Source organism: Rhinolophus sinicus, linkage group LG05 (assembly GCF_036562045.2).
Source record: "Rhinolophus sinicus isolate RSC01 linkage group LG05, ASM3656204v1, whole genome shotgun sequence".
Lineage (NCBI taxonomy): Eukaryota > Metazoa > Chordata > Mammalia > Chiroptera > Rhinolophidae > Rhinolophus > Rhinolophus sinicus.
The window spans coordinates 61,629,934-61,655,758 of record NC_133755.1 but is presented as its reverse complement, the minus strand read 5'-3'; the positions used below and the strand labels follow the sequence as shown (position 1 = coordinate 61,655,758).

The following is a 25,825-nucleotide window of genomic DNA, read 5'->3' as shown; positions in this document are numbered from 1 at the left end:
AATTTAGAATCGAAGGACAGATAAAGAGCTGCCCAGACAAAGAAAGCTAAAGGAGTTCATCACCACCAAACCAGCATTATAAGAAATGTTAAAGGAACTTCTTTAAGAAAAATAAAAAATAAAAAACATGAATAATAAAATGGCAATCACTACACATCTATCAACAGTTACTTTAAATGTAAACAAATTAAATGCTCCAGCTAAAACACATAGGGTGGCTGAATGGATAAAAACACAAGACCCTTACATACTCGTATACTGCCTACAAGAGACTCACTTCAGATTCAAAGGCATAAACAGACTGAAAGTAAAGGAATGGAAAGCGACATTTCATGAAAATGGAAACAAAAATGAGAAAGCTCAGGTAGCAATACTTATACCAGACAAAATAGACTTTAAAACAAAGGCTATAACAGGAGAAAAGATGGACCCAGTAATCCCAAGAAGAAACCGAAAACACTAATTTGAAAAGACATATGCATCCATATGTTCATTGCAGCATTATTTATAATAGTCAAGATATGGAAGCAACCTAGGTGTCCATCAGTAGATGAATGGAGAAAGAAGTGGTACATATACACAATGGAATATTAGTCAGCCATAAAAACATATGAAATCTTGCCATCTGCAACAACATGGATGAAGTTAGAGGTTATGCCGAATGAAATAACTCAGACTGCAAAAGACAAATACCATATGATTCTACTTATTTGTGGAATTTAAAAACCAAAATGAACGAATAAACAAAACAAACTCATAGACACAAACATTTTGATGGTTGCCATCAAATTGGAGGGGGGTTGGATGAAAAAGGGGAAGCAATTAAGAAACACAAATTGGTAGTTAAAAAATAGTCATGAGGGTATAAAATATAGCATAGAGAATATAGTCAATAATATTGTAGTAACTGTGTATGGTGTCAGATTTATTGGGGCGGTCACTTCTTAAAGTTTTATAATTGTCTAATGACTATGTTGTACACCTGAAACTAATATAATATTATATGGCAACCATAATTTAAAAATAAAAAATTATTTAAAAAAGTAGTTTCTGATTGCTTTGTAATTCTTTGAGGATTCGTATAGTTAAACATTTAAAAACATTTTCATTGGCCATCTGTATTACATCTTTATTATTATTCATGTGTTTTGCACATTTTTATTTTTAGTGTTTATTATTGATTATAGGAAATAATTTTATAGTAAGGATAATTAACTTTATTTCCCATTATTTTTTTCTTTTGGTAAAATGCACATAAAATTTGCCATTTAACTATTTTTAAGTGTCTAGTTCAGTGGCATTAAATATATTAATAATGTTATTCAACTATCACCACCATCCATCTCCATAACTCTCTTCACCTGTTAAAACTCTATATCCATTAAATAATAGCTCCTCATTCTACTTGCTGTCTCTATGATTTTGACTATTCTAAATACCTCATGCAAATGCAATTATATAGTATTTGTCTTTACGTGACTGGCTTATTTCAGTATCATCATGTCCTCAAGGTTCATCTATGTTGTAACATATTGTAGAATTTCCTCCTTTTTAAAGACTGGATAATATTCCATTGTATGCATACACTATATTTTGCTTATCCATTCATCTGTTGATGGACACTTAGGTTGCTTCCACATTTTAGTTATTGTAAATAATGTTGCTATCCACATGGGTGTACAAATATCTATTTGTGTCCCAGCTTTCAGTTCTTTGTGAGTATTCCCAGAAATGGAATTGCTGGATCATATGGTAATTCTATTTTTAATATTTTGAGGGATAGCCATACTGTTTTCTACAGCTGCCGTAGCATTTTACATTCTCACCAACTGTGCAACTGTTCCAATTTCTCCACATCCTTCCCCACACTTCTTGATTTGTGTTATTTTGATAATAGCCATCCTAATGGGTGTGACACGGTATATCACTGTAGTTTTGATTTACATTTCCCTAATGATTAGTGGTGTTTAGCATCTTTTCATGGGTTTATTAACCATTTGTTTATCTTCTTCAGAGAAATTCAAGTCCTTTGCCCATTTTTTAATTGTTGTTTGTTTTTCAATTGTTGAATTTGAGAAGTTCCCTATATATTTTGGATATTAATCTCTTATCAGGTATATAATTTGCAAACATTTTCTCCCTTTCTCTGGGTTGCCATTTTGTTCTGTTCATAGTGTCTTTTGTTGCACAAAATTTTTACATTTTCATGAGGTCCAATTTGTCAATTTTTTGTTACCTGTGCCTTTCATATTGTATCCAATAAATCACTGTCAAATCCGATGTCATAAAGCTTTTGTCCTACATTTTCTTCTAAGAGTTTCAGGTCTTAGATTTAGGTCTTTGATCCATTTTGAATTAATTTTTGTATATGATATTAGGTAAGGGTCCAACCTCATTCTTTTGCACGTGGATATACAGTTTTCCCAGCACTATTTGTTGAAAAGACTGTCCTTTCCCTATTGAATGGTATTGACACCCTTGTCAGAAATCATTTGACCATAAATGTGAGGGTTTATTTCTGGGCTCTTTATTCTATTCCGTTGGTCTATATGTCTGTCTTTATGCCACACTGTTTTGATTACTTTGGTTTTATTGATTTCTAACTTTATCCTATTGTGGCTGGAGAAAATATTTTGTATGAAATCTATCTTTCTAAACCTATTGATACTTAATTTGTGGAGTAACTTATGGTCTGTCCTGGAAAATGTCCCATGTTCAGGTAGTTAACTTTTTCCTTTTTGTTTCAAAATTGTTTTGCTTTGTCACTTGTCTTTTAATTTTCTTATGACCTTTTTTGATGTTGTCATATCTATTGACTCTAATGTGATTTATTTTTCGATTGCTTTTTATGCTTAGAAATTCTAATTCCTAGGTCAGTTAAATATTTTCCATTTTTCTTCTATTCAGAAACATGGTATCTTTTTCATGTCTATTTTTTGGAACCTCCTACAGGTTTCCTTTATATAGCTCACACAGGTCTTGTGAGGGTAATTCTTTTGGTGTTTCATGTTTAGATGCTCACGTATAATCATGTATCCAGAATGGGTGGTGGGATTTTCTGTGGTATTGTCTGAGGCCTTCTAAACCTATCTTGTCCAATCTCTAGTTCTTGGCTTTGAAACTCCAGTCACAACACTCATCATCCATTTACCTGAGAAAGAACCTCAGACCTGGGCTTTTAGATCTTGATTGTTAAAATTATATTTACATGATAGACATTCTTTCAAACATTACTTTTGACATATTCATTAGGTCCTAAACACATATATGAAGTTATTTACTTAATGCCATAGTTTGGTTTCCTTGCTCAGTGCCAGTCATTTAATATTATGAGTTTTCCATTTTAGTTCTTGACTTCTTGGTTGGATGGAAAAGTATTGAAACATTTAGTGCAGCCAGTCTGGTATTACTCCCTATGATAGTAACTGAATTAGAGACTTCTAGTGAGTTCCCATTCTCAGTTTCCCTCTCCTTTAGGGCATAGCAAAGATTATACTTTCTTGCACCCTTGTAGATAGATGGGCCATATGACTATTCTGCCCAATGAAATGTGAGCCAAAGTGATGATGGACTGTATAGGCTGAGGCAGTGAAAAGCCTATGCATAGTTCTTTAGACTCTCTCTTCCAATGTGGCAGTGAATGAAGGGGCCATTTGTTCTAGTTAATGCATCTACACTATAATAGTGTCTATGACACTATAGTGTCGGTCCCTGAGTGATTATGTGGAGCAGAGCCTCTCTGTCAACCTTCCAACACAATCATTGGATTAAACCATTAGGATTTGAGTAATTTTCTTACTGCTGCACAACCGAGTCCATCCTGACTAGTATAATAGCCCATTCACACTTTGTGGAGGGGAGGGGGGCTGAAGGTAGGGTAGGCTAGAAGCTAACATGACGTTTTTTTCTTATTATTGGAGTTCCAAACTAGTGCTAGAGTATGTCCAGGCACAGATTCAGTTGTTTTTGTTTCCTTTTCAATATAACAAAAATTTATTGTTTTGTTGAATCTCCTTGCACTATTATTATATCTCATCATTTTCTATTTTTGGACATTTTACTCTCCATTCTGAAAAGTTTATTAAGTTCTTTCCCTATATCACATGTGTGATAATCTATATTTCAGTTCTGGTCTTTAAGCCTCCAAAGCAGTTTTTTCGATGGTATTTTTAGTTTCCTTGAAATATTTCATTCTCACACATCTCATGGCATCTTTTGTATATACATGTAAGCCTGTTCTCAAATTCTGGCTTTCTGTTTCACGTAGGCTGGGTCTTATACCCTATCCCAGATGCCAAAACATATTCTTTATTTTCTGGTTTCTGCAGTGGGTGATTTGCAGAGGGTGAGTCTGTGTCTTCTGGATGGTGTTCTCTATCCCTTATCTTTCAGTATGTTTTCTCCTCCTGTTTAACTCAGCCTCTGTTGGTTTTCTCTTTCTACTTACTCAGCCTCTAATCAGAAAAGAGACAATAGATTTCTGTTTGCTCATAGACAGTCCATGCAGATGGCCTTTAACTTATGCTCATTATTCTCTTGGGAAGCAATTTTTTCCTTGTTATCTCCAACTGATAGGCACAGGTCAAGGTCCGATTTTCTTTGTTAGTTTCTGGTAAGCATCAGTGTAAGTATAGTTTACTGGGTTGAGGAAGAAATCATTTATATTGTTTGTGTTAAGACTTTATTGATGGCAAGAGGCAGACTCATCTAACTTAAACCAGCTAAAGCAAAGAAAAGGAATCTGTTGGCTCACACAGCTGGGAAGAAAGCACAAGTTGTATGGGTTTTAGGCATGAATAGATCTAATGATGTCTCTCTTGTGCACACTTGGTTGTTTCTCTCATTCTTTTTCTATGGCAGATGACCTTCTTTCATGTATGGGGAGAGGGGTGGGAACATCATGGATAAAAATGCTGCAGATATACAGCACCCTAGCCAGCGATTCCTAGAGGAAAGAGAGAGCCCTCCCCAATCCCAGCATTTATATATATTATCTCAGGAAAGAACTGCCATTCACCTTGCATAGGCCATGTGCCGAGTTCTTGGGCCATTGCAAGTGGTGAAATGATGGGGTGCTGCCTTTGACCAGGCCTGAATCACATGCCCACTGCAAAGGTAGAGGTTGGTTGGAAGTCTTACCAAAATTTCATGGAATGAGGAAGGAAATTGTCTCAAAGGAAAGAGGTGGTGGTAGGACATGTGTTTTACCAGAACAAAATGGAGGAAGGGAGGCTGAACAGAAAATACTGGGAGCTCCCTACATGCCTGTTGTCTGTTCTCAGTCATTCTGAACCAATGGAAAACACAACAAACTAAAGTCCCAGGTACACACCACCAAGAATGTTACTCATGCCAACAGTGCTGCCCTTCTCAGGATGCAGTGAGTCTTACCGCATCCACATTCCCCTCCCCATTTTCTCACCCTCCACACCCCACCCACTGCAGAGAGAACATCATATATGAGTGAATATTAACACTAGCTTTGGCCACTACTTTTTTCTCCTGAAAGCAGGATGAGGAAAAATAAGATAGATTATTCTAACTCCTCGCTAAATAGGAAAGCAATTTTAAGGGTAGAGAATATGACACTTGGTGTTAGAGCATTAACCTCTTAGTGTTCTTTCTGGAAGTTCCACTGTTGTTTTGTGTGGATTCCTTGATATCTAGGTAAACCCTCTAACACTTGTAGGGGCAAAATTTAAGTTTGAAAGAAAGATGATTAAAATGAAAAAAAGGAAAGATGATTCCTTTTAGCCTTGTGAGGTCAAACTCGTCTTCAATCTTTAGAGCATTCCAGGGCCCTCAGGGACATATTTCATTTCAAAGTGTTGGTTTCCCACAGATGCCTGACAATGACACATGATGGAACTGGAAGGGGATGTAGTGGCCAGGTCACGGGGGAGCCTTGAGGCCATGCTGTGGAGCTTGGACTACCTTAAGGTAATGGTGCGGCAGCTGGTGGTCTTAGAGGAGTAAAGTGGCCCAGTTCGCTCTTTGGACCTGGTGCTGTGGTCTGGTACTGTGACCTTGATGAGCTGTGTTCTTAAAGCACAGTATTTTCATTTATCTGCCTTGGATATTTGTTACTGTACTTTTATAACACAATCATCTGTGGGTTCAGAAATCTTTGTGTAATATGATACAAATATGCCCAGAACAGAAGGAGAAGGGCAAAAGAGAAAGGACTGTCTGGATTGCCATCCAAATCCCCAGATTAGGGTAGACTAGCAGGTAGATTGTGGGTGAGGCAGAAGGCTGGGAGGTGGAGGGGGGTGGCCAGTGACAGGAAAATGCATGATGATTTTCGGATTCTGTGAAACATACAGAGGGAACAGGCTAAACTGGAACCAAATACTGAAGTTAAGATGAAACATTTATTTATTTGTTTATTTAAGAATATTATAATTTACAGAGCTAGTGAGGCATTATGGATGTTTCAAGTTTACATATACAACACGAATATATATTTGAAGTTGAAAGCCACATACCTGGAAAACTAGGTTGGCATTTTCATGCATTCCAAATATTTCTGGGTCATCTATCAAAGGCAGATTTTCAATGTAGTCTTTAAACTCTTGTAGGCTGTCAGCCAAGGGTGCAAAATAGATGCCTGTTGTTGAAGACACAGAAGGCAAATATGTCTGAGATGGGCTTGCTTTGTACTACCAAGTTTGGTACTTCTCTGCCTGGTTCAGATGGTGCTTTAATCAGCTGCCTCACCTAGAAACAAAGACTGTTCCTCCCAAGCCTCCATGCTGTGTCTAGTTTCTTTACCTTTTCTTGAGGCCTTGAGCATCTGATTAGTGTCCTAACCTTTCGGGATGTCTCCTCTAGTACATTTCAAGATTCTAGAATTCAGGGATGTGTTGCTGAGAAGTATGCCCTGTTAAAGTCTCCAAATTTATATAACTTTGAAAACACATTTAGACAGAACACAAGCCATTTTAGAAAGGAAATAATTCAAAGTGGTTAGTGCAAAGTAGATATCTTTGTGCCATTACAACCAAACCAGTTTTGAAGGTGACCAAGCATGGGGATAGAGTGGGCATGGGGTGGGGGGGGGGGTTGTGAGGATCAGACAGCGAGAACTCCTGGGGAAAAACTGACAGATGCTGCCAATGACTTCTCAGAAAAGGTCTTTTCTATAATGTTGAAAAGTCATTCACCTGATTCAGAATATTTATAATTCTCTTCTAATGTTTCAGGAGAAAAAAATCTTTTCAAGACAGTACGAAGGCATCTTTGGTCCCAGGTGTCTGTAACTCTACCACCATATGTAATTTCACCTGAGAAGGAGAAACATAATATTGTTTAAAACACATCATTGTTTGTTTTTTATTGATACACATCTTCCAGTTCTAGTAGGTTTATTTTATATACACATTTATTTCATATTGAATATGGAAGTAGCACAATAGAGTTTCCTTCCACTACTTCCCAAAAAGGTAATAAAAGTCAATTTTTAAAAAGCAGAAAAAGGGGCAGCCGGGTGGCTCAGGTGGTTGGAGCGCTGTGCTCCTAACGCCGAAGTCGCCATTTGATTCCCACATGGGCTAGTGAGCTGCGCCCTCTACAGTTAAGATTGTGAACAACGGCTTTCCCTGGAGCTGGGCTGCTGTGGGCTGCCTTGGGCCTATGAGCGCAAGGCTCATAATAATGGGTCAGGGAGCTGTGTCCTACACCACTAGACTGAGAAACAAGGGCTTGAACTGGAGGGGGGTGGGGAGAGGCAGAAAAAGGGGGGGGGGGAAGAAAATCTAGTATATGTATTCTACACTAATTATTTTGCTTTTTCCAAATAACTGAAACTAAACCCACTGAGCTCTGTTTACGTATTCCCTCCTGTTTTTCTTTTTTGCTTCAGAATATTGATTTTGGGTTTCATCATCCCATCATGGACTGCAGTATTCTAAAACATACGCACTTTCTGTGAAACATTGCTTTTTTTTTGGGGGGGGGAAATGAGTAAAATGAAACTAAAACATTTACAACAAGGTGTCCAAACTCTATACATACCTTACAAATTATTTATATTAAGCTAGGAGGAAAGATAGATTCAAGGTAAAAGAGACAAACAGAAAGTACAGGAAATTAAACTTACTGATATCCCATCTCTTTCCAAAGAGAAGCTACATTTAGCATTATTCAAAGTTTCTTTGGAGCCCTTTGCATTTCCATACAAATTTTATGATCAGTTTGCCAATTTCTACAAAAATGCCAGATGAGATTTGATAGGGTTTGTGTTGTCTATAGTTGAGTCTGGGGAATATTGCCATTTTAACAATATTATGCCTCTCAATTCATGAGCATGTCTCTCCATTTATTTAGACCATCTTTAATATTTTTTTGTCAATGCTTTTCAGTTTTCAGTGCACAAGTCTGCACTTGTTTTGTTACATTTATTCCTTAATATTTTATTCTTTTTGACATTATTGTGAATGGAAATTAATATTTTCTAATCTAAATGTTCATTGCTAATGTATAGAAAATGCAGTTGATTTTTATATACTGAATATATATACATATATATGTATATACACACACATATATCCTTGCTGAACTCATTTGTTACTTCTTTTTTTTATGTGTGTGTGAATTTCTTAAAATTTTCTACATACAAGATCATGTCATCTGCAAATAAACACAGGTTTACTTCTTCCATTCTAATCTGGATGACTTTTATTTCTTTTCTTTGTCTAATTTCCCTGCCTGGAACCTCCAATAACAGTGTTGAATAGAAGTATTGATAAAAGATACATCTTTGTCTTGTTCATGTCTATCTTCTTAAAAACATAGTTACTTTCACAGTAGTAAAGATTGAGGTAACCTGAAAGTTCAAGGGTTCTAGGAGTGGGGAAAGGGAGAGAAAAACTAGGAAGTGGAAAATTCGGGGTAAATAGAGGGTGCCAGAGAACAAAGCTGCCCACATCAGCATTTTGTTAAGCAATCTTGGCCCCACTGGAGTGGCTGGGGGCAGGGGTATACAGTAGCCTCCCAGCTTCCATGCCCACCCCTCTCAGCCGTCTTGGTCCACCCTGAGGGTCGGTCCTCATCCATTTTCACTGTTGTTTTATTACCCTCCGCTCAAACATGTTCCAAGGTTTTATTCGCCTTTCCAGGCTCTTGATCTCCTGATACGCCTCTGCTGTCCCACATTTCCCTTACTCACCAGTGACTACCACCCTCTCCCATTCTGTCCTCTCCTAGAGCGCTCTCCTTCTCCTACTTCCCAGTGCAAATCTCTTCTGAATTATTTGGGTCTACATGGTCCAAACTGGATCTGATTTTGGCAATAAGATCCCATGTGGCCATAATTAATATTTGCTAAAAATTGTAATTCCTGAAATATTTTCCCTTTTTTCACAAGTATACCTGATTCAACAGTTCTCTACCAGTCAATCAGTGTTCAGATTTTTTTGAATTTGAGAGCAGAGCACAGACTCTGGAGGCGAGACTGCCTGGGTTTAGATCTTGGCTCCACCACTTGTAAATAGTATGCCTCAGTTTTCCTATGTGGAAAATCAGTATATACTAGTCCTTACCTTATATAATAGGGCTCTTGTGAGGATTAAATCTGCTAATTCACGGGAAGTGCTTAAAATAATGCTTGGCATGTAGCAAGAGCTATATAAGTTTTTGCTGTTATTATTTGGGGGAAACATCTGCCCATTTTTCTATGTTTAAATATTAATGTGATATTCTGATCATGGTCTTATCTTCACAGAGGGAATATCAGAAGCCATCACTACCACCATCAAACACTGGGGAAGACACCATCTTTGTATGGGCAAGGTGGGTGTAAACGGCTGTGTGTGGCGCATAGCTGGGCCCCCAGGCCATGTGGGCATACTGACCAGTAATATAAATCAGTGCATCCCAGGGAATCTTTCCTTCTTGACAGTAAAGGTTGAGGTTCAGTAAAGCACATTCCCTGTCACTGTCATTAAATTCATAGCAAATATTCCAACCAAGAGGGCCAAACTTTTTCCTCTCCTAGAATGGAAAATGAAAACAGTCTTAAATTAAATTTGATAAAATTAATTTTATGTAAACTTTTGAAAACTAAAAGGTTTCTATTGAAGTTGGTGTCCTCTTTCTCTAAAATCAGTTAAAATCGTGCAGCTCAACTTCAGCTAGGCTTTCAGTTTAGCTCCCACCAAACAAGGAGGCACGTCTTCCTCCAGAACGGGCCCTTCTCCAGTATTTCTAAAAGGAAATTTGGTATTACTGGAAATGTGGTAGACCTGTCAAAGAGCATTTGTTTTTCATGGTAGACTAAAATATTTCCCATTAAAACAGGAAAAGAAAATCCCACCTAGAATCTTTTGGCATAAAAATATGAACACTCATCATCCATCTGAGGTAGAGAACTCCCCCCTCCTGTTCTCAAGAGACCGTCCATCATCCAGGCTCTTCAGTCATGCCATCCTGTGCTGACTATGTACTACTGACTTCTCTATAGTGACATTTTTAAAAAAAACTGGTACAGAGAATCATAATCCTTGTTGACATCCTGTAATGAAATCTTCCCCTCTTTGTTTTCTCCCTATCCTACCTTAATTTGTTCATTCTAAACTGATGATTATACCAGAGGATCCATCTATGTTCTCTTTTCTTGACCTCAGAATTTCTCTAAATCTTAAATCACTTCTTCATCTCAGCTGCTTTTATCAGAACAAGGACCTCACACCTGGCGCCTCTAATCCCAACCTCTTCCATCTTCTTCCTGTAGGAGCTTGTTTACTTATCCCATATCTTTCATCTTTAATCTTGTTTTTTTTCTATACTGATTCTTTCCCTGTAGAGGACACAACATTTGAAAACCAGGCAGCCAGTCTCATCTAGGCACCATCTAGAGATAGGTAGCTGAAGAGTCAGAATTCAAGTACAAGGCCACGGGATGGATACCAGACCACAGCAGTGAGCTTTGGGCAGAGGGAAGGAGAGAGTAGTGCTGAGCTGAAGGTCATCTTTCAGGAGACTTGGGCTCCAGTTACAGGGAGGAAGATGTGAAGAGTGGTGCACTCATTCAAATAGAAACAGGTGAGAGTGAAATTATTGCAAGAAAAACGAGGACTTGATGACTGACATGATGTATAAGGGTAAAGAGGGAAGAACAAAAATAATCCTGAAATTTTGGGTGCAGGTGATTGACAACATGGGGCCACTGATTTCAGAGGTAGCGTCTGGGGGGGAAGCAAATTGTCGGGAGTGAGGCAGAGCTGAGGAGATCAGTTTTGTGCTTTTGAATTTGACCTACTGCATTCATCCAGGTGATGGTGTTCTGTAGTCAGATCAGAACAGAGCTGGGAGGTGAGGCTGTGAGATACTGAGGCAAAGGGAGCACAGAGGTCAGAAACTGAGTTAAAACTCCTTGGGTTCAGACACTGAATGGGGTTCTCAGTGTTTTACAATGGCATTTGTAAGCTTTCATTTAATTCTTACCTTTTATTTACTTATTTTTAACAAAATACACTTTCTTGTTTCTATTAAAAAGCAGAATTGAGTGTACCTGAATAATTGCATGGAAGAAACAAATGCCAAATATTATTTGTCTCCATTTTCTTCCAAGTATATTTTCTTCAAAAAATGAAGGCGTCATTTCAGTAAATGCTCTTCTGATATTTGCACGTAAGCCTTTTGGAGGCTCATTGGTTACCTGGATTTAACAGAACATATGTGGCAGAGAGGATGATTTTACAGATTTGCAGTATTTCTGAATAACTCATGTAAACTGAAGCCACTGAGAAAATATAGACAACCAGTGCTCACGGGGCATTTCTGGCATGTTCATGCCTGTTCTATGTCTTGTTCAGCCTCAGTGCTGGGAGAACAGGGCCTGGTGGGGTCCTCAGACCTACAGTGGGGAAACCACCTGCACGAGAACCTCAGATACTTTCATTTGGCATCCAGTTTTCCAAACATGGGCCAGAAAGTATGCCCAGGTCTCTGCATTGGATTTTTCAGTCACCCCAACATATGGCATCGTCTCACACTTTGCCTTGATGACATGGGGCAGGGAGGGAAGAGGCATCTCTTATGATCATTGCTGGGTGAACATATGCAAAGGCTTCTCATGTATTGGAAATTTCCTCCCTGAAATCCAGCAGCCTGTAGGTCTTCTGGTCTTTCAAATGCTGAAACATTCCCTTAACTCTGGGAGGGATTCTGCTCTCATCACTCTGCAGCATTGACTTTTTTTGGTAGAAGGTAAGAGGGTAAGAGTTGAATGACCAACAGGATGAGGGCTTGTAAGGATGGGCAGTGGCTTGGGATTGGCAGTGTTTCCCTGATGGCTATCAGATGAAGAGACACTCCCACCTCCCCATCTGTGATACATAGACTTTACGTGGTCCTGCGAGGCCTGAGCTCTGTGGACCCATTGGGTGAATACTCTGAGGCCAATCACATCATGTGTTCCAACTATGTGCGTACATTACCTTGACAGAATTTTGAAGAACTGTAACAGGAAATGTAGTATTAGGCATGGAACTTAAAAAAAGTCGAAAACTTTCCTTGATAACAACATCTGTTTAAAACAAAGACAAAACGATAGAAAAGAAAAATGCTTAATTCTTAGTAACACTTTTCTATAAGAAGTAATTAGTATAGGGTAGCAAAAAAAATGCTGTGAACTCTGTTTAAAGACTAGTTTATCTATTTTAAGTATGTTGTAAAATGTTCTAAAATGGAGGTGGGGGAATCTTTATAGAAACTCTTCACACAGGAGAGTTGGGTAGTTTATGCAACACTGGTACATTGAGTAAAGAAATTAGAGACATGTTAATTTTCAATACTTGATGGAGATGTTAAGGGCCTTCCCTCAGAAATGGGGAAAATTTTCAGTTGGAAAAGAAGACAGTTACCGCCAGTGCATTTATGCTCATGAAGTTTTTTTTAAATCATTAAATTTAAGGCAAATTGCATGAAAGTTGTCAGAAAGCCCTATGGAGAAGAAAGGGATTTCTCCTTTCTGCATAGAAGCTGCAAAGGGAACCGGTGGAGGGTAGCATCAAGAAGTTAAGTCAATCCATTTTCTGAGCTGTGGACAAAGAACGTAAGAAAGAATGAGCTCCATTCTAGGTTCAAAAGGCCAAAGCAATCTTGGGAAAAATCATCATTTCTATCATAGGCATCATCCAAGGATGACTTTATTTCTTTTTTTTACAGTACAAAAAAAGTATTTAATGAGCACCGCATCAGTACAGAAAACACATGCCTTAGAGCTCATCATCTTTTAAAATCAAAATTGCCAAGAGAAAAATCAGTACAGATTCTTATTTTTACCTAAAAGTATCTAAGGTACACATTGGGAATTGAACTACTATATTTTTCTTCCTTCTAGAGATGTGACATCACGTTTTCTGGTCAATAATGTTCTATCAAACATTGTATTAAGCCAATGTACTGAATCAAAGCAGACAGCAGTACAGCTGTTTCCTGTCTCCCATTCCTGCTAAGCTAGACTGGTAGAACACTGTCTTGGTAGGAAGACTTTGTTAGGAAGAAGGAATTGCAGAGTCCCTATCCCAACAGAAAACCTACCGAACTGATTTATACAGAACGGATTTTAAGAAAACCTGCACACTTAACATGCTATAAGAAAAGGATACCTTAGTCTCTTTCCAGCATAAGCACACATTCATTGGTGCCCAGTAAAATAGGAGCGCCAATATAGAAAGCATTTTTGCTTTCATAGCACTAACAACTAAAAACACACAGCATGTGATATTTGGATCTTTAAGTGGGTAATCATGGAAGTTCCAAGATTATATCTACTAGTTACCCTGACTATTCATCTATAAAAATATTAAAAAAAAATACTTAGAAGAGAGTTCTAGAAACAGGGGGACCACATCAGGCCCAGCAGAAGACAGTGATACAAGACTGCAAATGTAAGACTAGGAATTGATTTTCACATGTAGCTTTTAGGTAAAGGACATCTTAGTTGATTCCTACAGCCAAAACGAACTGTAATAATAGAAGGTCCAGAAATCTCAAAGACAGGCAGCTGGCTTGAGTAACACCCTGGATAAATACTGCCAAATTGTCGAGGATGACTTTCTTGGCATTGATTTGTAAGTACATATTATAGTGTTCTTCCAACATGCCAGGCTGCTCTCTCCATGGGCCTTTGCAGTAGCTATTCCTTCTGCCTAGAATGTTCTTCCTTTGATTCCCTCACTTTCTTCAAGTCTTCTTCAAATGTCACCTTCTCGAAGAGGTCTACCCAGCCACACCATTTAAAATTGCTATTCAGCCTTCCTCCCTATCTGCATTCCATCCTGACCTTTCTCATTCTCCTTACTCTCCTTTTATTTTTTTCCAAAGCACGATCACATTCTGTCTTACCATATAAATTATTTATCACATGGTTTATTTATTGTCTGTCTCTCCTCACTAGAATGTAAGCTCAAGGAGGGCAGGTATCTGTGGTTGTTATGTTCACTGATATACCCTAAGCATCCAGAACAGTACGTAGTACAAAGTAGGTTCTCAAATATTTATTGAATGAATAACTGCAGATCAAAGTTGAATTTATACTTCTTGGTTTGAGCTAAATTCATGAGCTATATTAAGTAGCCAAAATTAAAATTTAGTTCTAGTGTAATTTTAGAGCAACACTAAAATTGCTTGCATGGTAGAAACTTAACTATTAGGCCTAAGTCAAACATCAACCAAAGTCTTAGGGCTAATGATTTCACTACCAAAAGAAAAAAAACCACCCAAAAACAAAGAATGAAAAAGTGCAGGTTTAGAGAAGCGTTTTTTCCCCCCCATACACGTTCTCCTACATTTGTTAAAGCATCAAGAATCTTAACTTTCATAGACATCATAGAATGGAATCTTAGAAATCATCTTAGTATGGGACTTCTAGCAATGATGCAATGCAGTCATTTTATAGCTGGGGAACCTGAGGCCCAGAGTGGAGATGTAACATGCAGTCAGGAAGTGGTGGGGGCAGAACTCTGCTTGGGTCATAAAATTTCAGGTCCAGAGTTTTTCCTTTTTTCTTTCGTTTACTTTCTCTTTTCAGCTTATTACCCGAATGTATTTTATTTTATTCTGATGGTTCAAATTAAACATCAGAACTCACATGGTTAAGTTAATAAATGATTATAACAAGGGCCAGAAGAGGATTTTTCTATCCACTTAAGCTTTAGTGAGCTTCAATCACTTAACACCAACAAATTCTGCTGGTTTCCATAACCACTCAGCCTCCTTGAAGAACTGGCACATGCATTTACCCACGTCATTGTGAAGCTTAAACCATCTCTATATTCTGAAGGCTCATGTACTGTCACTCCAGCAATTGCTTTTTAGATGCCTTCCCTCACATTTTTTCTTAATTAATTCTAATCCTAATCATTGGGATCCATAAACAGTGAAGGCCTTCTTGGTATTTTTCTTTTTTTTTTTTTTCTGTTATTTTTCTTTAGTCATTTAAATGGACATAAGCCACAGGTCCAGCTAGAAGGAGGCCATCTCTTATTTGCTCTGCAAAAGAGTGGAGATTCTGGACCATCGACTTGAATGAGTCTTTATCTGTGTTAGAAGCAGCCTGCAGAGGGCAGGGTAGGAGGAACCTGGAAGTGAGGGGTCTTTAGGGGAAGGCTGCAAAGCCTTGGCTGTAACCAGTGCAGGCTGGCCACTCTAAAAGAGCAGCTTTTCATTTTATTAGGTAAGTAAAGTCACTTGCAAGACCAGCTGCGTAGCTCTCACCTTCCCAGGAAGCTTTCTGCAGTCAGGGCACAAAGAAAGACTCTAGAGAAAGGGCTCTGGATATCCCAGGTTGGTGGTTCTCTCCATGGCTTCTGGCAGAGTGGTGAGGTAGGGTCCACTCTGTTATTACCAATAATACAGTTTCTATGATTTCAATTATTTTTATATTGACATTTAAAAATGAATAGATTCTAACTCTATTTCTTACCTCTTTGCAGCCCATTATACTTCCTTGAGTGGGAAAGAAAGTGGTGATATACTAGTTAGTATATCTAGTTGCTACTAGTTAGTAGCAACTATGAATAATGCTGGGCACACCCACGGGGTATGTGTGGCTGTGAAGCACCCGGGAAGGTTAGTCGTCCTGCGGGTTCCAGAGGAGACCAAGTGGGAAAACACGACTCTAAGGGAATTGGTGGTAATTTCCTCTCTGTTCCTTAACATCTCATTCTATAGTGAAAGATTTAATTTTCTTCTTTGTCCTAAGTTCATTTTACTATTTCTTCTTATTATGCCTACATGTAATCTATTTTGAATTAACATGAAACAGAAATGATCCAGTGGATCATACCCTGAGCATGGAGTTTGAAGACCTTTTTCGAATCTGGGTTGTGTAACTTAATAAATCTCTCTAGGTCTCAAATTTCTCCTCTTTAATATTAGGAAATACAGTGCCTACACAAAGGAATTATTATGAGGATTGGACTAAACAAGAAAGGATACATAAAAATGGTATTATGCAAATGCTATGTGTTCAACATACTTGTATCTGTGAAGGTTTTGATTAGCTCTTCCATTGCCAACATCCAAGAAACAGCAAGATGGCAGTTTTGCAAAAATACCCAGTTTCCTGATTTCATTGCATCTTTGATCATTCTTTCAGCAATGGGTCCTTGTCCTTGCCCCAGTGAAATTGATTGCACCCTGAGTTGAACAACAATAAAATACTGTTTTTGTTTTTTTAAGCACTGCAATTATTAAGAAATTTAAATATAATAGACTCTTGCCTAGAATAAGAACACATTGAAAATCCTCATTCTAATAGATGTACAAATGTTTTTTTCTTGTTTTTAAAAAATCATTCTTACTATAACACATGCGGAAAAGTGCAAAACCCAAATATACAGCTCTATGAATTAGCATAAATGAACATCTGTGGTTGAGAATAGAACTTTGCCAACACCCCAGAGACATCTCCCCTATGCTCCAATTATTTTCCCTCTGTCTTCCCAAAGGTACCCATTATCCTGACTTCCAACACTATAGGTCAGTTTTTAAAAACTTTTTAAAAATCGAAGTCTAACATATAGATATATAGAAAAGGTATACAAATCATTGATGTGTGGCTTACGGGATTCTCCCAAGGTGAATATACACACATACCACCACTTAGGACAAAAAAAAAGGACATTACCAGCACCCTCCCAATCAGTAGTCTTCTTTATTCTCAAAAGCAACAACTGTTTTGAATTCTAACGCCATAGATTAATTTTGCTTGTTTTTGAATTTTATATAAGTAGAATCATATGTATATTTTTATTTTTGTATTTGGTCTATTTCAATCAACATTTTTAAAGATTTATTCATATTATTGTGTGTCATTGTGTTCATTAATTTTTATTGCTGTATAATATTCTACTGAGTGATTATACCACAATTTATTCATCCATTCTGCTTTTGATGGACATTTGGTTTATTAATGGGTCTTGCCTATTACATACAATGCTGCAATAAATATTCTCAAACATGTCTTTGGGTATACACGTGCACTCCATTTTGTTGTGTATATTCCTAGGAGTGGAACTGCTATTTGACAAGAGTATGTGTATGTTTAATTTTTTATAATATCAAACTTTTTTCCAAAGTAGTGCCACCATTCCATACTTCTACCAGTGGTAGATGAGAGTACGTGTTTCTTCATAGCCTTGCTAACACCTGGTTTTAACTTTCTAAGGATTGATTTCCACGGTCTTAATTACTAGGACATTTTATTTCCTGATGAATGCATTTCGAATTTGCAATTTGATGGGTATGAAATGACATCTCCTTATGGTTTTAATGTATTGTTTCCTAATTACTAGGAAGGTTGGACATCTTTTCAGGCTTATCATGCATGTAGGTTTCCTTTTCTGAGAATTTCCTGTTCATGTTTTTTGTCTTTATTCCTACTGGATTGTTTTCTTTTTCTTATTAATTCATAGGAGCTCTTAATAGTTCTGTATATTAATTCTTTGCTAGGACTTCAGACCAAAGGCAAATGTCTAGGACCATTTGATGGTTAAATTTATGTGTCAACTTGACTGGGCCACTTGGTTTCCCGGCATTTGGTCAAACATTATTCTAGGTGAGTCTGTTTCTGGATGAGATTAACATTTGAATTGGTAGACTGAGTAAATCAGATTGGCCTCCTTAATGTGGATGGGCCCCAGCCAGTCAATTGAAGACCTGAATGGGACAAAAAGGCTGAGTAAGAGGGAACTCCTCCTGCCTGACTGTTTAAGCTGGGGCATTGGTCTTTTAGGCCTTTGGATTCAGACAGATATATTGGCTCTTCCTGGGTCTTGAGCCTCTTGGCTTTCAGACTGGAACTTATACCATCAGTTCTTCTGGTTCTCAGGTGTTTGGACTTGGACTAGAGCTACACATTGGCTCTCATAGGTTTCCAGCTTGCTGACTGCAGATTTTGGGACTTCTCAGCCTCTATAATCATGGAAGCCAAATATATACATACATACATACATACATACATACATACATACATATATGTATAATATGATACATATATATATGATACCTTATATATATATGATACCATGTTTCCCTGAAAATAAGACCTAGCTGTACAATCAGCTCTAATGCATCATTTGGAGCAAAAATTAATATAAGACCCAGTCGAACTATAAGACTGGGTCTTATATAATGTAATGTAATATAATATGATATGATATGATACAATACTGGTTCTTATATTAAGTTTTGCTCCAAAAGACACATTAGAGCTGATTGTCTGGCTAGGTCTTATTTTCTGGGAAACACGGTATATTACACACACACACACACACACACACACACACACACACACACTTGGTTCTTTCTCTGGAGAAGGCTGAGTAATACAGATTCAGACTCCAAAAGAACAGGTGAGATCCATCATCTTGTAACCCCTAGTCCAGGGTCCAGGGACCAGGCCAGACCCGCCATTGCACACAGAGGCCTGTCAGAGCTCGAGATTACCTCGTAGATATGAGACCCCCTGCTCTCTCCTGCCACCCTGTGCTCTTGTGTACTTTCCTACCCATCTGGACATCATCTTGGGGAGGGTTAGGGGAAGAAGAAGTCCAGACTGAACTTTTATGAGAAAGGAATCAAGTCAGCTTACCCTAGAGACATTTAAATAAGAAGAAAATATAATAAAGAAAATGCACAGTTTAAACTTCGCCTTGTCCCTATTACCCAACAGAGTAGAGGCTCATGAGAAAGATGAGATTACTAATACCACATAAATAGCTGTGGATTTGTTTTCAACATTTGAGCATAGAGAGTAAACTATAGTTCTTTTACAGTTATATTTAAAAAGTCTCAAATAACAAATAAGTTTTAATCACTATTCCACTAGATTATTATAGTTTAACATTTTTAACGATCTCCCTTTTTCAAATGAAGTTTATATTTGTCTGCTTTTATAATTTTTGACTCATTTTAACATTCATAGCTAAATATTAACGTATGTTAATTTATTTATTAAGGAAGATCTGAATGTAGAAATTCATGCTCCAGAGAGGGAACAAAAAAGGGCAAGTTTTAATAAGGAGATGTTCACATGAGTTGTTAAAACTATACAATGTGACCTTACCGTTCTGAATACCCGCTGTCCCGGGCAAACCTCTGAAATGCACCCATGGGATCCGAGCCTGTGCTTAAGATAAATATCAGGGGAGTGTTGTATGACATGTCTTGATACAGAGTAGGCAGGTCCATAGGTGGTGTCTCAATGAAGCGTTTTCCAAGATTTTCTATTACAAAGTCTGTAAGAGCAAAAACCACCTGCAAAGTGAAAAGAAAAGCATTAAAAAAGTAGGTTGGTTGAGGATCCTTCATAATGATATCCTAGTTCTCCCCTCCAACTTCTCAGAGGTTGGTGGCCTGTCCTTTGAACTCATTCTCTCTTGATTAGGTATATTTCTTCCTGTAGAGCAATTCGGTGGATTTGTACACCACCTAACTGCTGCCAGGCATGGTTCTCGTGACTTCACTGAGGACGTGAACTACGGGATGAGAGGAAAGTCCCGTAGCCTTGCATTTATCTATAAACCTGCTGTTTCCCTATCCTTGCCTCCTTTTGCCCCTTCCCTCTTGCCTTTTGTGGACTTTACTTTTAGTTCTGTCATTGTGTCTTTTGGCGTTATTGATCTGACTCTCCATGATCTTCATATCATTGTACAATTAGGCTCTACTGTCTTCTATTCTTAAAACCAAAATGAGAGCCTTCCCTGGATTGCAGCTCTCCTTCCAGCTACTATTTCATTTTTTGGCTTCCCTTCACAAGCCAACTTCACAGAAGAACTGACTCCACATGTTGTCTCGCCATCTTTAGCTCCCATTTACTCATCGGCCTCTTCGGACCTCGCTTGGGAACCAGCCTCAGCCTTGATGATGACATCCCTGCCTGGTGATTTTCTACACCAATGTGTTCCCATCACTGATTCTGCCCTAGCCAACTTACTCCATTCCTGCTCTTGCAGACCTTTTCCCTCGGTAGCCCATATGGCGCCTTTGTGTGAGATAGAAAAAGGTGCCCCTTTTCAAGATACTTGTGCCTGGAAGCTGTCATGGTAAAGACACAAATCTAACCTATAATATCTACAATGTGAATGGCTGCCTTAAAGGTTGTGCAGTGCACAACCTTCACGACTGTAAGTAGCCCTCCATTAGATGTTGACAGCATCCTGTCCAAACAGCCTTACCACATTTTTGTTATTGTTGAAGGAGGGGGCATCCCAACCTGATTCAGGGCCATGCCTTGGATGGCACCCCACTGTGACCAACCTGGGAAAAGATGTTCACAGGCTTGTCCACTTAAGTGAGGATACATTGTGGTCCTAGTTATAAAGGTGGCGTGGTCCAGAAGGGAAGGCCCTGCAATAGGGCAGAGGGGATTTGAAGCTTTGTCCTAGTTGTGTCACTGTGTGACTAAGTATAATTCCATCATTAATTTCTTTATTTAAAATATTTTCAATGATATGAGCTATTTATTTGCTTTTTACTTTGACAAAAAGTGCTCATAGAGTCTACAATAAATGCCAACAGTCAAAGCACCGATAGTTTATTTCTTGGGGTTATCATTACATAAATATAAAAGTGGTAACACACTCATGAAATGCTTTTGAATTAAAAAATTTGGATAAATATTTCTCTTGTAAACAGAACAATCTGGTATTAATATTATATAGAGATCTAGGTTTCCAATGGCTTTATTAATCCAAGATCACAAACTATTGGTTACATATGCAATTTCTCATGCGTATGAACAGATTTTCTTTAGGAAACATTTCAAATACGCAGAAAATAAATTTGCATAAAATGCACCCTTGATTACACGCTAGTCTACTTAATATATACCCAGAAATGCGTATATCCAAGAACATGGTTAAGTACATAGAATACAGAAAGGAGACATATGAGGTAAAGCTATAGAACCAAGGTTTCCTGTAGAATTTGCATGCAGTTTCCTGCCTTTTGATTTGGGTTAGTGCTGTTTGTCTCTCCAGTGATGTGTAAAGTTTATGCTTCTCAGGTGGAGGAAGAAGCAATACAATAGAAGTGAGTATGTATGCATATCAGCCCATGAATGTGTGTCTCACCATATGCATTCTAGGAGTTCTCTGCTGTTTCCAATAGTGCATTAAGGATCTTGTCCATGTAAAAGATAATGTAACAATTCCTGTCTCATTCATTCAGCACAGAGGCTTCTTGGATTCTAGTTATTCTAGTCAGTATAAGTGAACCAAGCTTTCTTTCTTTTTCTTTTTTTTTTTAAGAAGGGCGCAGCTCACAGTGGCCCATGTGGGGATTGAACCTGCAACCTTGGTGTTATCAGCACCATGCTCTAACCAACTGAGCTAACCAGCCACCCCAACCAAGCTTGCTTTTTGATTTTGAACCCATCACTGATGTAACAGCCTGAATAGGGAGTGCTCCCTTATGGCTGACAACGCTGCTGAGCTGGTAGGAGTACAGATTCCGTGCCTCGGCATTTCTTGTCAGTTCCTCAGCTCTAGCTTCTGTCCACTCTGTATCTAAAATATCCTCACTTTCAGAGTCCTTATCAGATCTCATTCCATCCCAGGAAGTCTTATTATCCTGCAATGGTTTTAACTTTGGAGTTATTTCAGGGCCTTTTTGTACTCCCCTGTACCATGCTCTAGTAGATTCCTAGATAGTATGCACTGGCCTGCTTCTTAAGTTCCTTCCATGTTACATGGGATCTGATCAACTTCTCTCTGTGATCCTTTTGTAATTTTGCTGTTTTATTGTCATCAAGATCTTTATGGCAATAATGGCAAGAATTTACTGTGGAAATGCTTCAGATTTCTCACACATCTATGATCTAGAGAGTCAGGCATTTCTCGTATCACTCTCTGCAAATCCCATGTCTGGTTGTAGGATCACAGAATTTGTAGTCTCCTCCTTCTTTATCACTAAGTCCTTTTCTAGGAGCTGTTCTCACTCTCTTCTTCATAAATTGAGTTTCCCAATTCCGATATATGAAACTCCATTATGTTTTGCTTAGAACTCTTTTCATTGTCTGCTGTTTGATCCTTTACACAGTCTCTGGCTGAGGCCCTCAGAACTTTCTTAGGTCATCCTCCCTATCAGAATCCTTTGGGCATTCCCACAGGGAATTCCTGAATTCAGATCAATACTTTTTTGAAGGTATTTATGTGCTGATAGTGCACAAATTCACTATTCAGAGACTCTATATTTTGAAATTCCATGCCCAGAGGAAGGGGTGGCTTTGTGCTTTCATTGTGATGAAAATAAGCTTAAATATTTGGGAATAATGACCCCTGCTCATTGTTTATTAGTGACCAAACCTCACTTAAGCTATAGTGTATGAGATGAAGAATAAAGATTATGGGTGGTTGACAAATTGTGTGTTATAATAGAACACTTGTGCTTACACTTCTTTTCATCATACTCAAGAACTTTAAAAAAACTGTGATAAAATATGCATAACAAAATTTATCATCTTAACCATTTTTAAGTGTATAGTTCACTGGTATTGAGTACATTCATAGTGTTGTGAAACCATCACCACCGTCTACCCCAATGCATGTTCAAGTTCTTGAGCCCTAAAGAAGAAATCAACAGAATGTTAAATGGAATAAAGAAGTGTCATTGTTTTTTGTTTTTTTTCCCCCTTGCAAATGGTCAGTGGATAGCGATAGTTCATTAAACTGGTTTTGGGAAATATAGTACTCGAATTTAAAATTAGTAATAACAATTGTACATTTTGGTAGTAGTGTTACCAGTAAAAAAATCCATTAAGGTAGATTTTCTTATTTAAATTCAGTTTAGTCTTCCATGATTTATTTAATTTTTCTGTCTTCTTTCAGCTGATCAAAACCGTAAAAACACATCGAGGTAAATTTTCTTCCTCAAATTTAGTATTCAATGATTTATGTAGCTTTTCTATGTCTTCTTTTAGGTGATCCAAACAGTGACTTAAAAACTCTTGAAATCAAAATGGCAGTAGGGGAGATTTCTGCCATCTTTCCCCCAAAGAACACTATTTGACTGTCACTTATGAATGAGGGTTCCTTTGTGGAAGCCTGGGAGTCTACCAGAGAAGTTCAAGCATATGATTAGGGCAAGAAAATTTCAAGATTGGATGCACTGAAGAAGCTAAGAGGAACAGTTTTATTTTACCTGTGTCATCTGTGTCCCAAGGTGGCACAGCTCAATGCCAAGACTGATCTTCTTAGCACACGATTTCTCCCTTGGGGGAAAGTCAGAGCCTTTGAGTGAGCTCCTGGCTTCTCCAGCTGTGCAGGACTCTGCTAGAGAGGACCATATCTTTCTCACCCCATCCAGAATAGAGATTTGTGAACTGCCTAACTGGAGGGTGGTGAGTGGCTGGGAGAACAGCAGCCAGAGGGCAGAGTGGAACTTATCAATGGATGAGGTTTCTACTAACTACTTCTCAGACTCCTGGGAAGCCTGCCTACAAACTGCTGGGGATACATCATCTGAGGATCTTCCCAGCAAGGATGTGCAAAAACTTGGCCCAACTCTGTGGGATGGAAGAAAGCACACAAACACGAGCATTGAGCACTGCCTTAGGGAAAGCAAACAAGAGGCTCCAGTACCTGCTGGCTTTGAAGAATTGAGATAAGGCATACAATGTTAAGAATTTCCCCCAAGAGAGAACAAGAAGTGTGGAGCAAGTGCATCCTTAGAAAAGGTCTGAGAAAGCGTCAAAATCCCTAATAGGACTTACAGAAGGCATATCTCTCTCAAAGCCTGCCAGTGAAGATTGCAGAAGGTAACTGATTCTTTAAATGTGAAGACAGCAATGCAAGACTTCAAGGAACATGAAAAATCAAGGAAACATGGCATCAACAAAGGAACACAATAATTTTCCAATAACTTATCCCAAAGAAATGGAGATCTGTGACTTTTCTGGATAAAGAATTCTAAATATTTGTTTTAAGGAAGCTCAGTGAGCTACAAGGGAACACAGAAAGGCAATGAAATAAAATCAGGAAAAACTATGAGAATAAAATGAAAAGTTTAATAGAGATAAAAATGATAAAAAAGAACCAAACAGAAATTCTTGAGCTGAAGAACACAGTGAATGAAGTGAAAAATGCAGTAGAGAGTATCAATAGCAGACTGAATCAAGCAGAAGAAAGTATCTGAGAAGTAGAAAGACAGGTCCTTTAATATTATTCAATCACAGGAGAATAAAGAAAAAAAGTGACGAAGAGTAAAGCAAATCTACATGATCTATGGGATTCCATAACCAGAAACAATCTTTATTATTAAAGTCCCAGAAGGGGAAGAGCAGGAGCAGGGGGCAGAAAGCTTATTTAAAGAAATAATGGCTGAGAACTTAATGATAATTACTTTTTATGTAAGTGGATTAAATTCTCCAATAAAAAGGCACAGAGTGGCTGAATGGATAAAAAATAAGACCCAACTATATGCTGCCTACAAGAGATTCTAGCTTTAAGAACACTCATAGGCTTAAAGTGAAGGAATTGAAGAGATATCTATGAAAATCCCATAGCTACCATCATACTTAATGGTCAAAGACTGAATAGTCTTCCTAAGAGGAACAACGCAAGTATATCTACTCTCATCACCTCTGCTCAACTGGATGTTTTACCCAGGACAGTTAGTCAATCAAATGAAATAAAAGACACCTAGATTGTAAAGAGAGAAGTAAAATTATGTCTATTTGCAGATGATATAATTTTGGGTGTAGAAAATGCTAAAGAACTAAGTGAAAATCTATTAGAATAATACACAAGTTCAGCAGGTTTATAGGATACAAAAATACAGAAAAATCAATTGTATTTCTTTACAGTAGCAATAAGAAAACCAAAATGAAATTAAGAAAGCAATTTCACTTATAAAAGCATCAGAAAGAACAAAATACATAGAAATAAATTTAACAAGAAAAGTGCAGAACTTAATCTCTGAGAACTATAAAACATTGTTGGAATAAATGAAAGAAGACCCAAATAAATGGAAAAATATCTCATGTCAATGGATTGGAAGACTTAATGTTGTTAAGTTGGCAATACTCCCCAAATTGCTCTACAGATACTTTTCAAAATTCTGGCTGGTTTCTTTTCAGAAACTGCCAAGCTGATCCTAAATGTCATATGGAAACTCAGAAAACTCAGAATAGCCAACACAATCTTGATAAAAAAGAACAAAATTGGAGGAGTCACACTTGCCCATTTCAAAACTTGCTACAAATCTGCAATAATCAAGATAGTGAAGTACTGGCATAAGGACAGACATACAGATCAATGGAATAAACTTGATATTTCAGAAATAAGCTCTTACAAGTATGTTCAATTGATTTTTT

At 37.9% G+C, this 25,825-nt stretch overlaps 1 protein-coding gene across 2 annotated transcripts in view; it reads right to left on the bottom strand.

The window, feature by feature from the left end:
* DNAH6 (dynein axonemal heavy chain 6) overlaps nucleotides 1–25,825 on the bottom strand; it is a 248,852-nt gene that overhangs the window by 19,418 nt on the left and 203,609 nt on the right. For both annotated transcript variants that reach the window (XM_019756389.2, XM_074332256.1), the window contains 7 exons: nucleotides 19,577–19,767; nucleotides 16,487–16,647; nucleotides 12,441–12,529; nucleotides 11,513–11,659; nucleotides 9,855–9,993; nucleotides 7,167–7,286; nucleotides 6,489–6,610 (listed from right to left, as the gene is read on the bottom strand). In XM_019756389.2, the coding sequence (XP_019611948.2) occupies nucleotides 6,489–6,610; nucleotides 7,167–7,286; nucleotides 9,855–9,993; nucleotides 11,513–11,659; nucleotides 12,441–12,529; nucleotides 16,487–16,647; nucleotides 19,577–19,767 (969 nt within the window). The remainder of the gene's footprint in view (nucleotides 1–6,488; nucleotides 6,611–7,166; nucleotides 7,287–9,854; nucleotides 9,994–11,512; nucleotides 11,660–12,440; nucleotides 12,530–16,486; nucleotides 16,648–19,576; nucleotides 19,768–25,825) is intronic.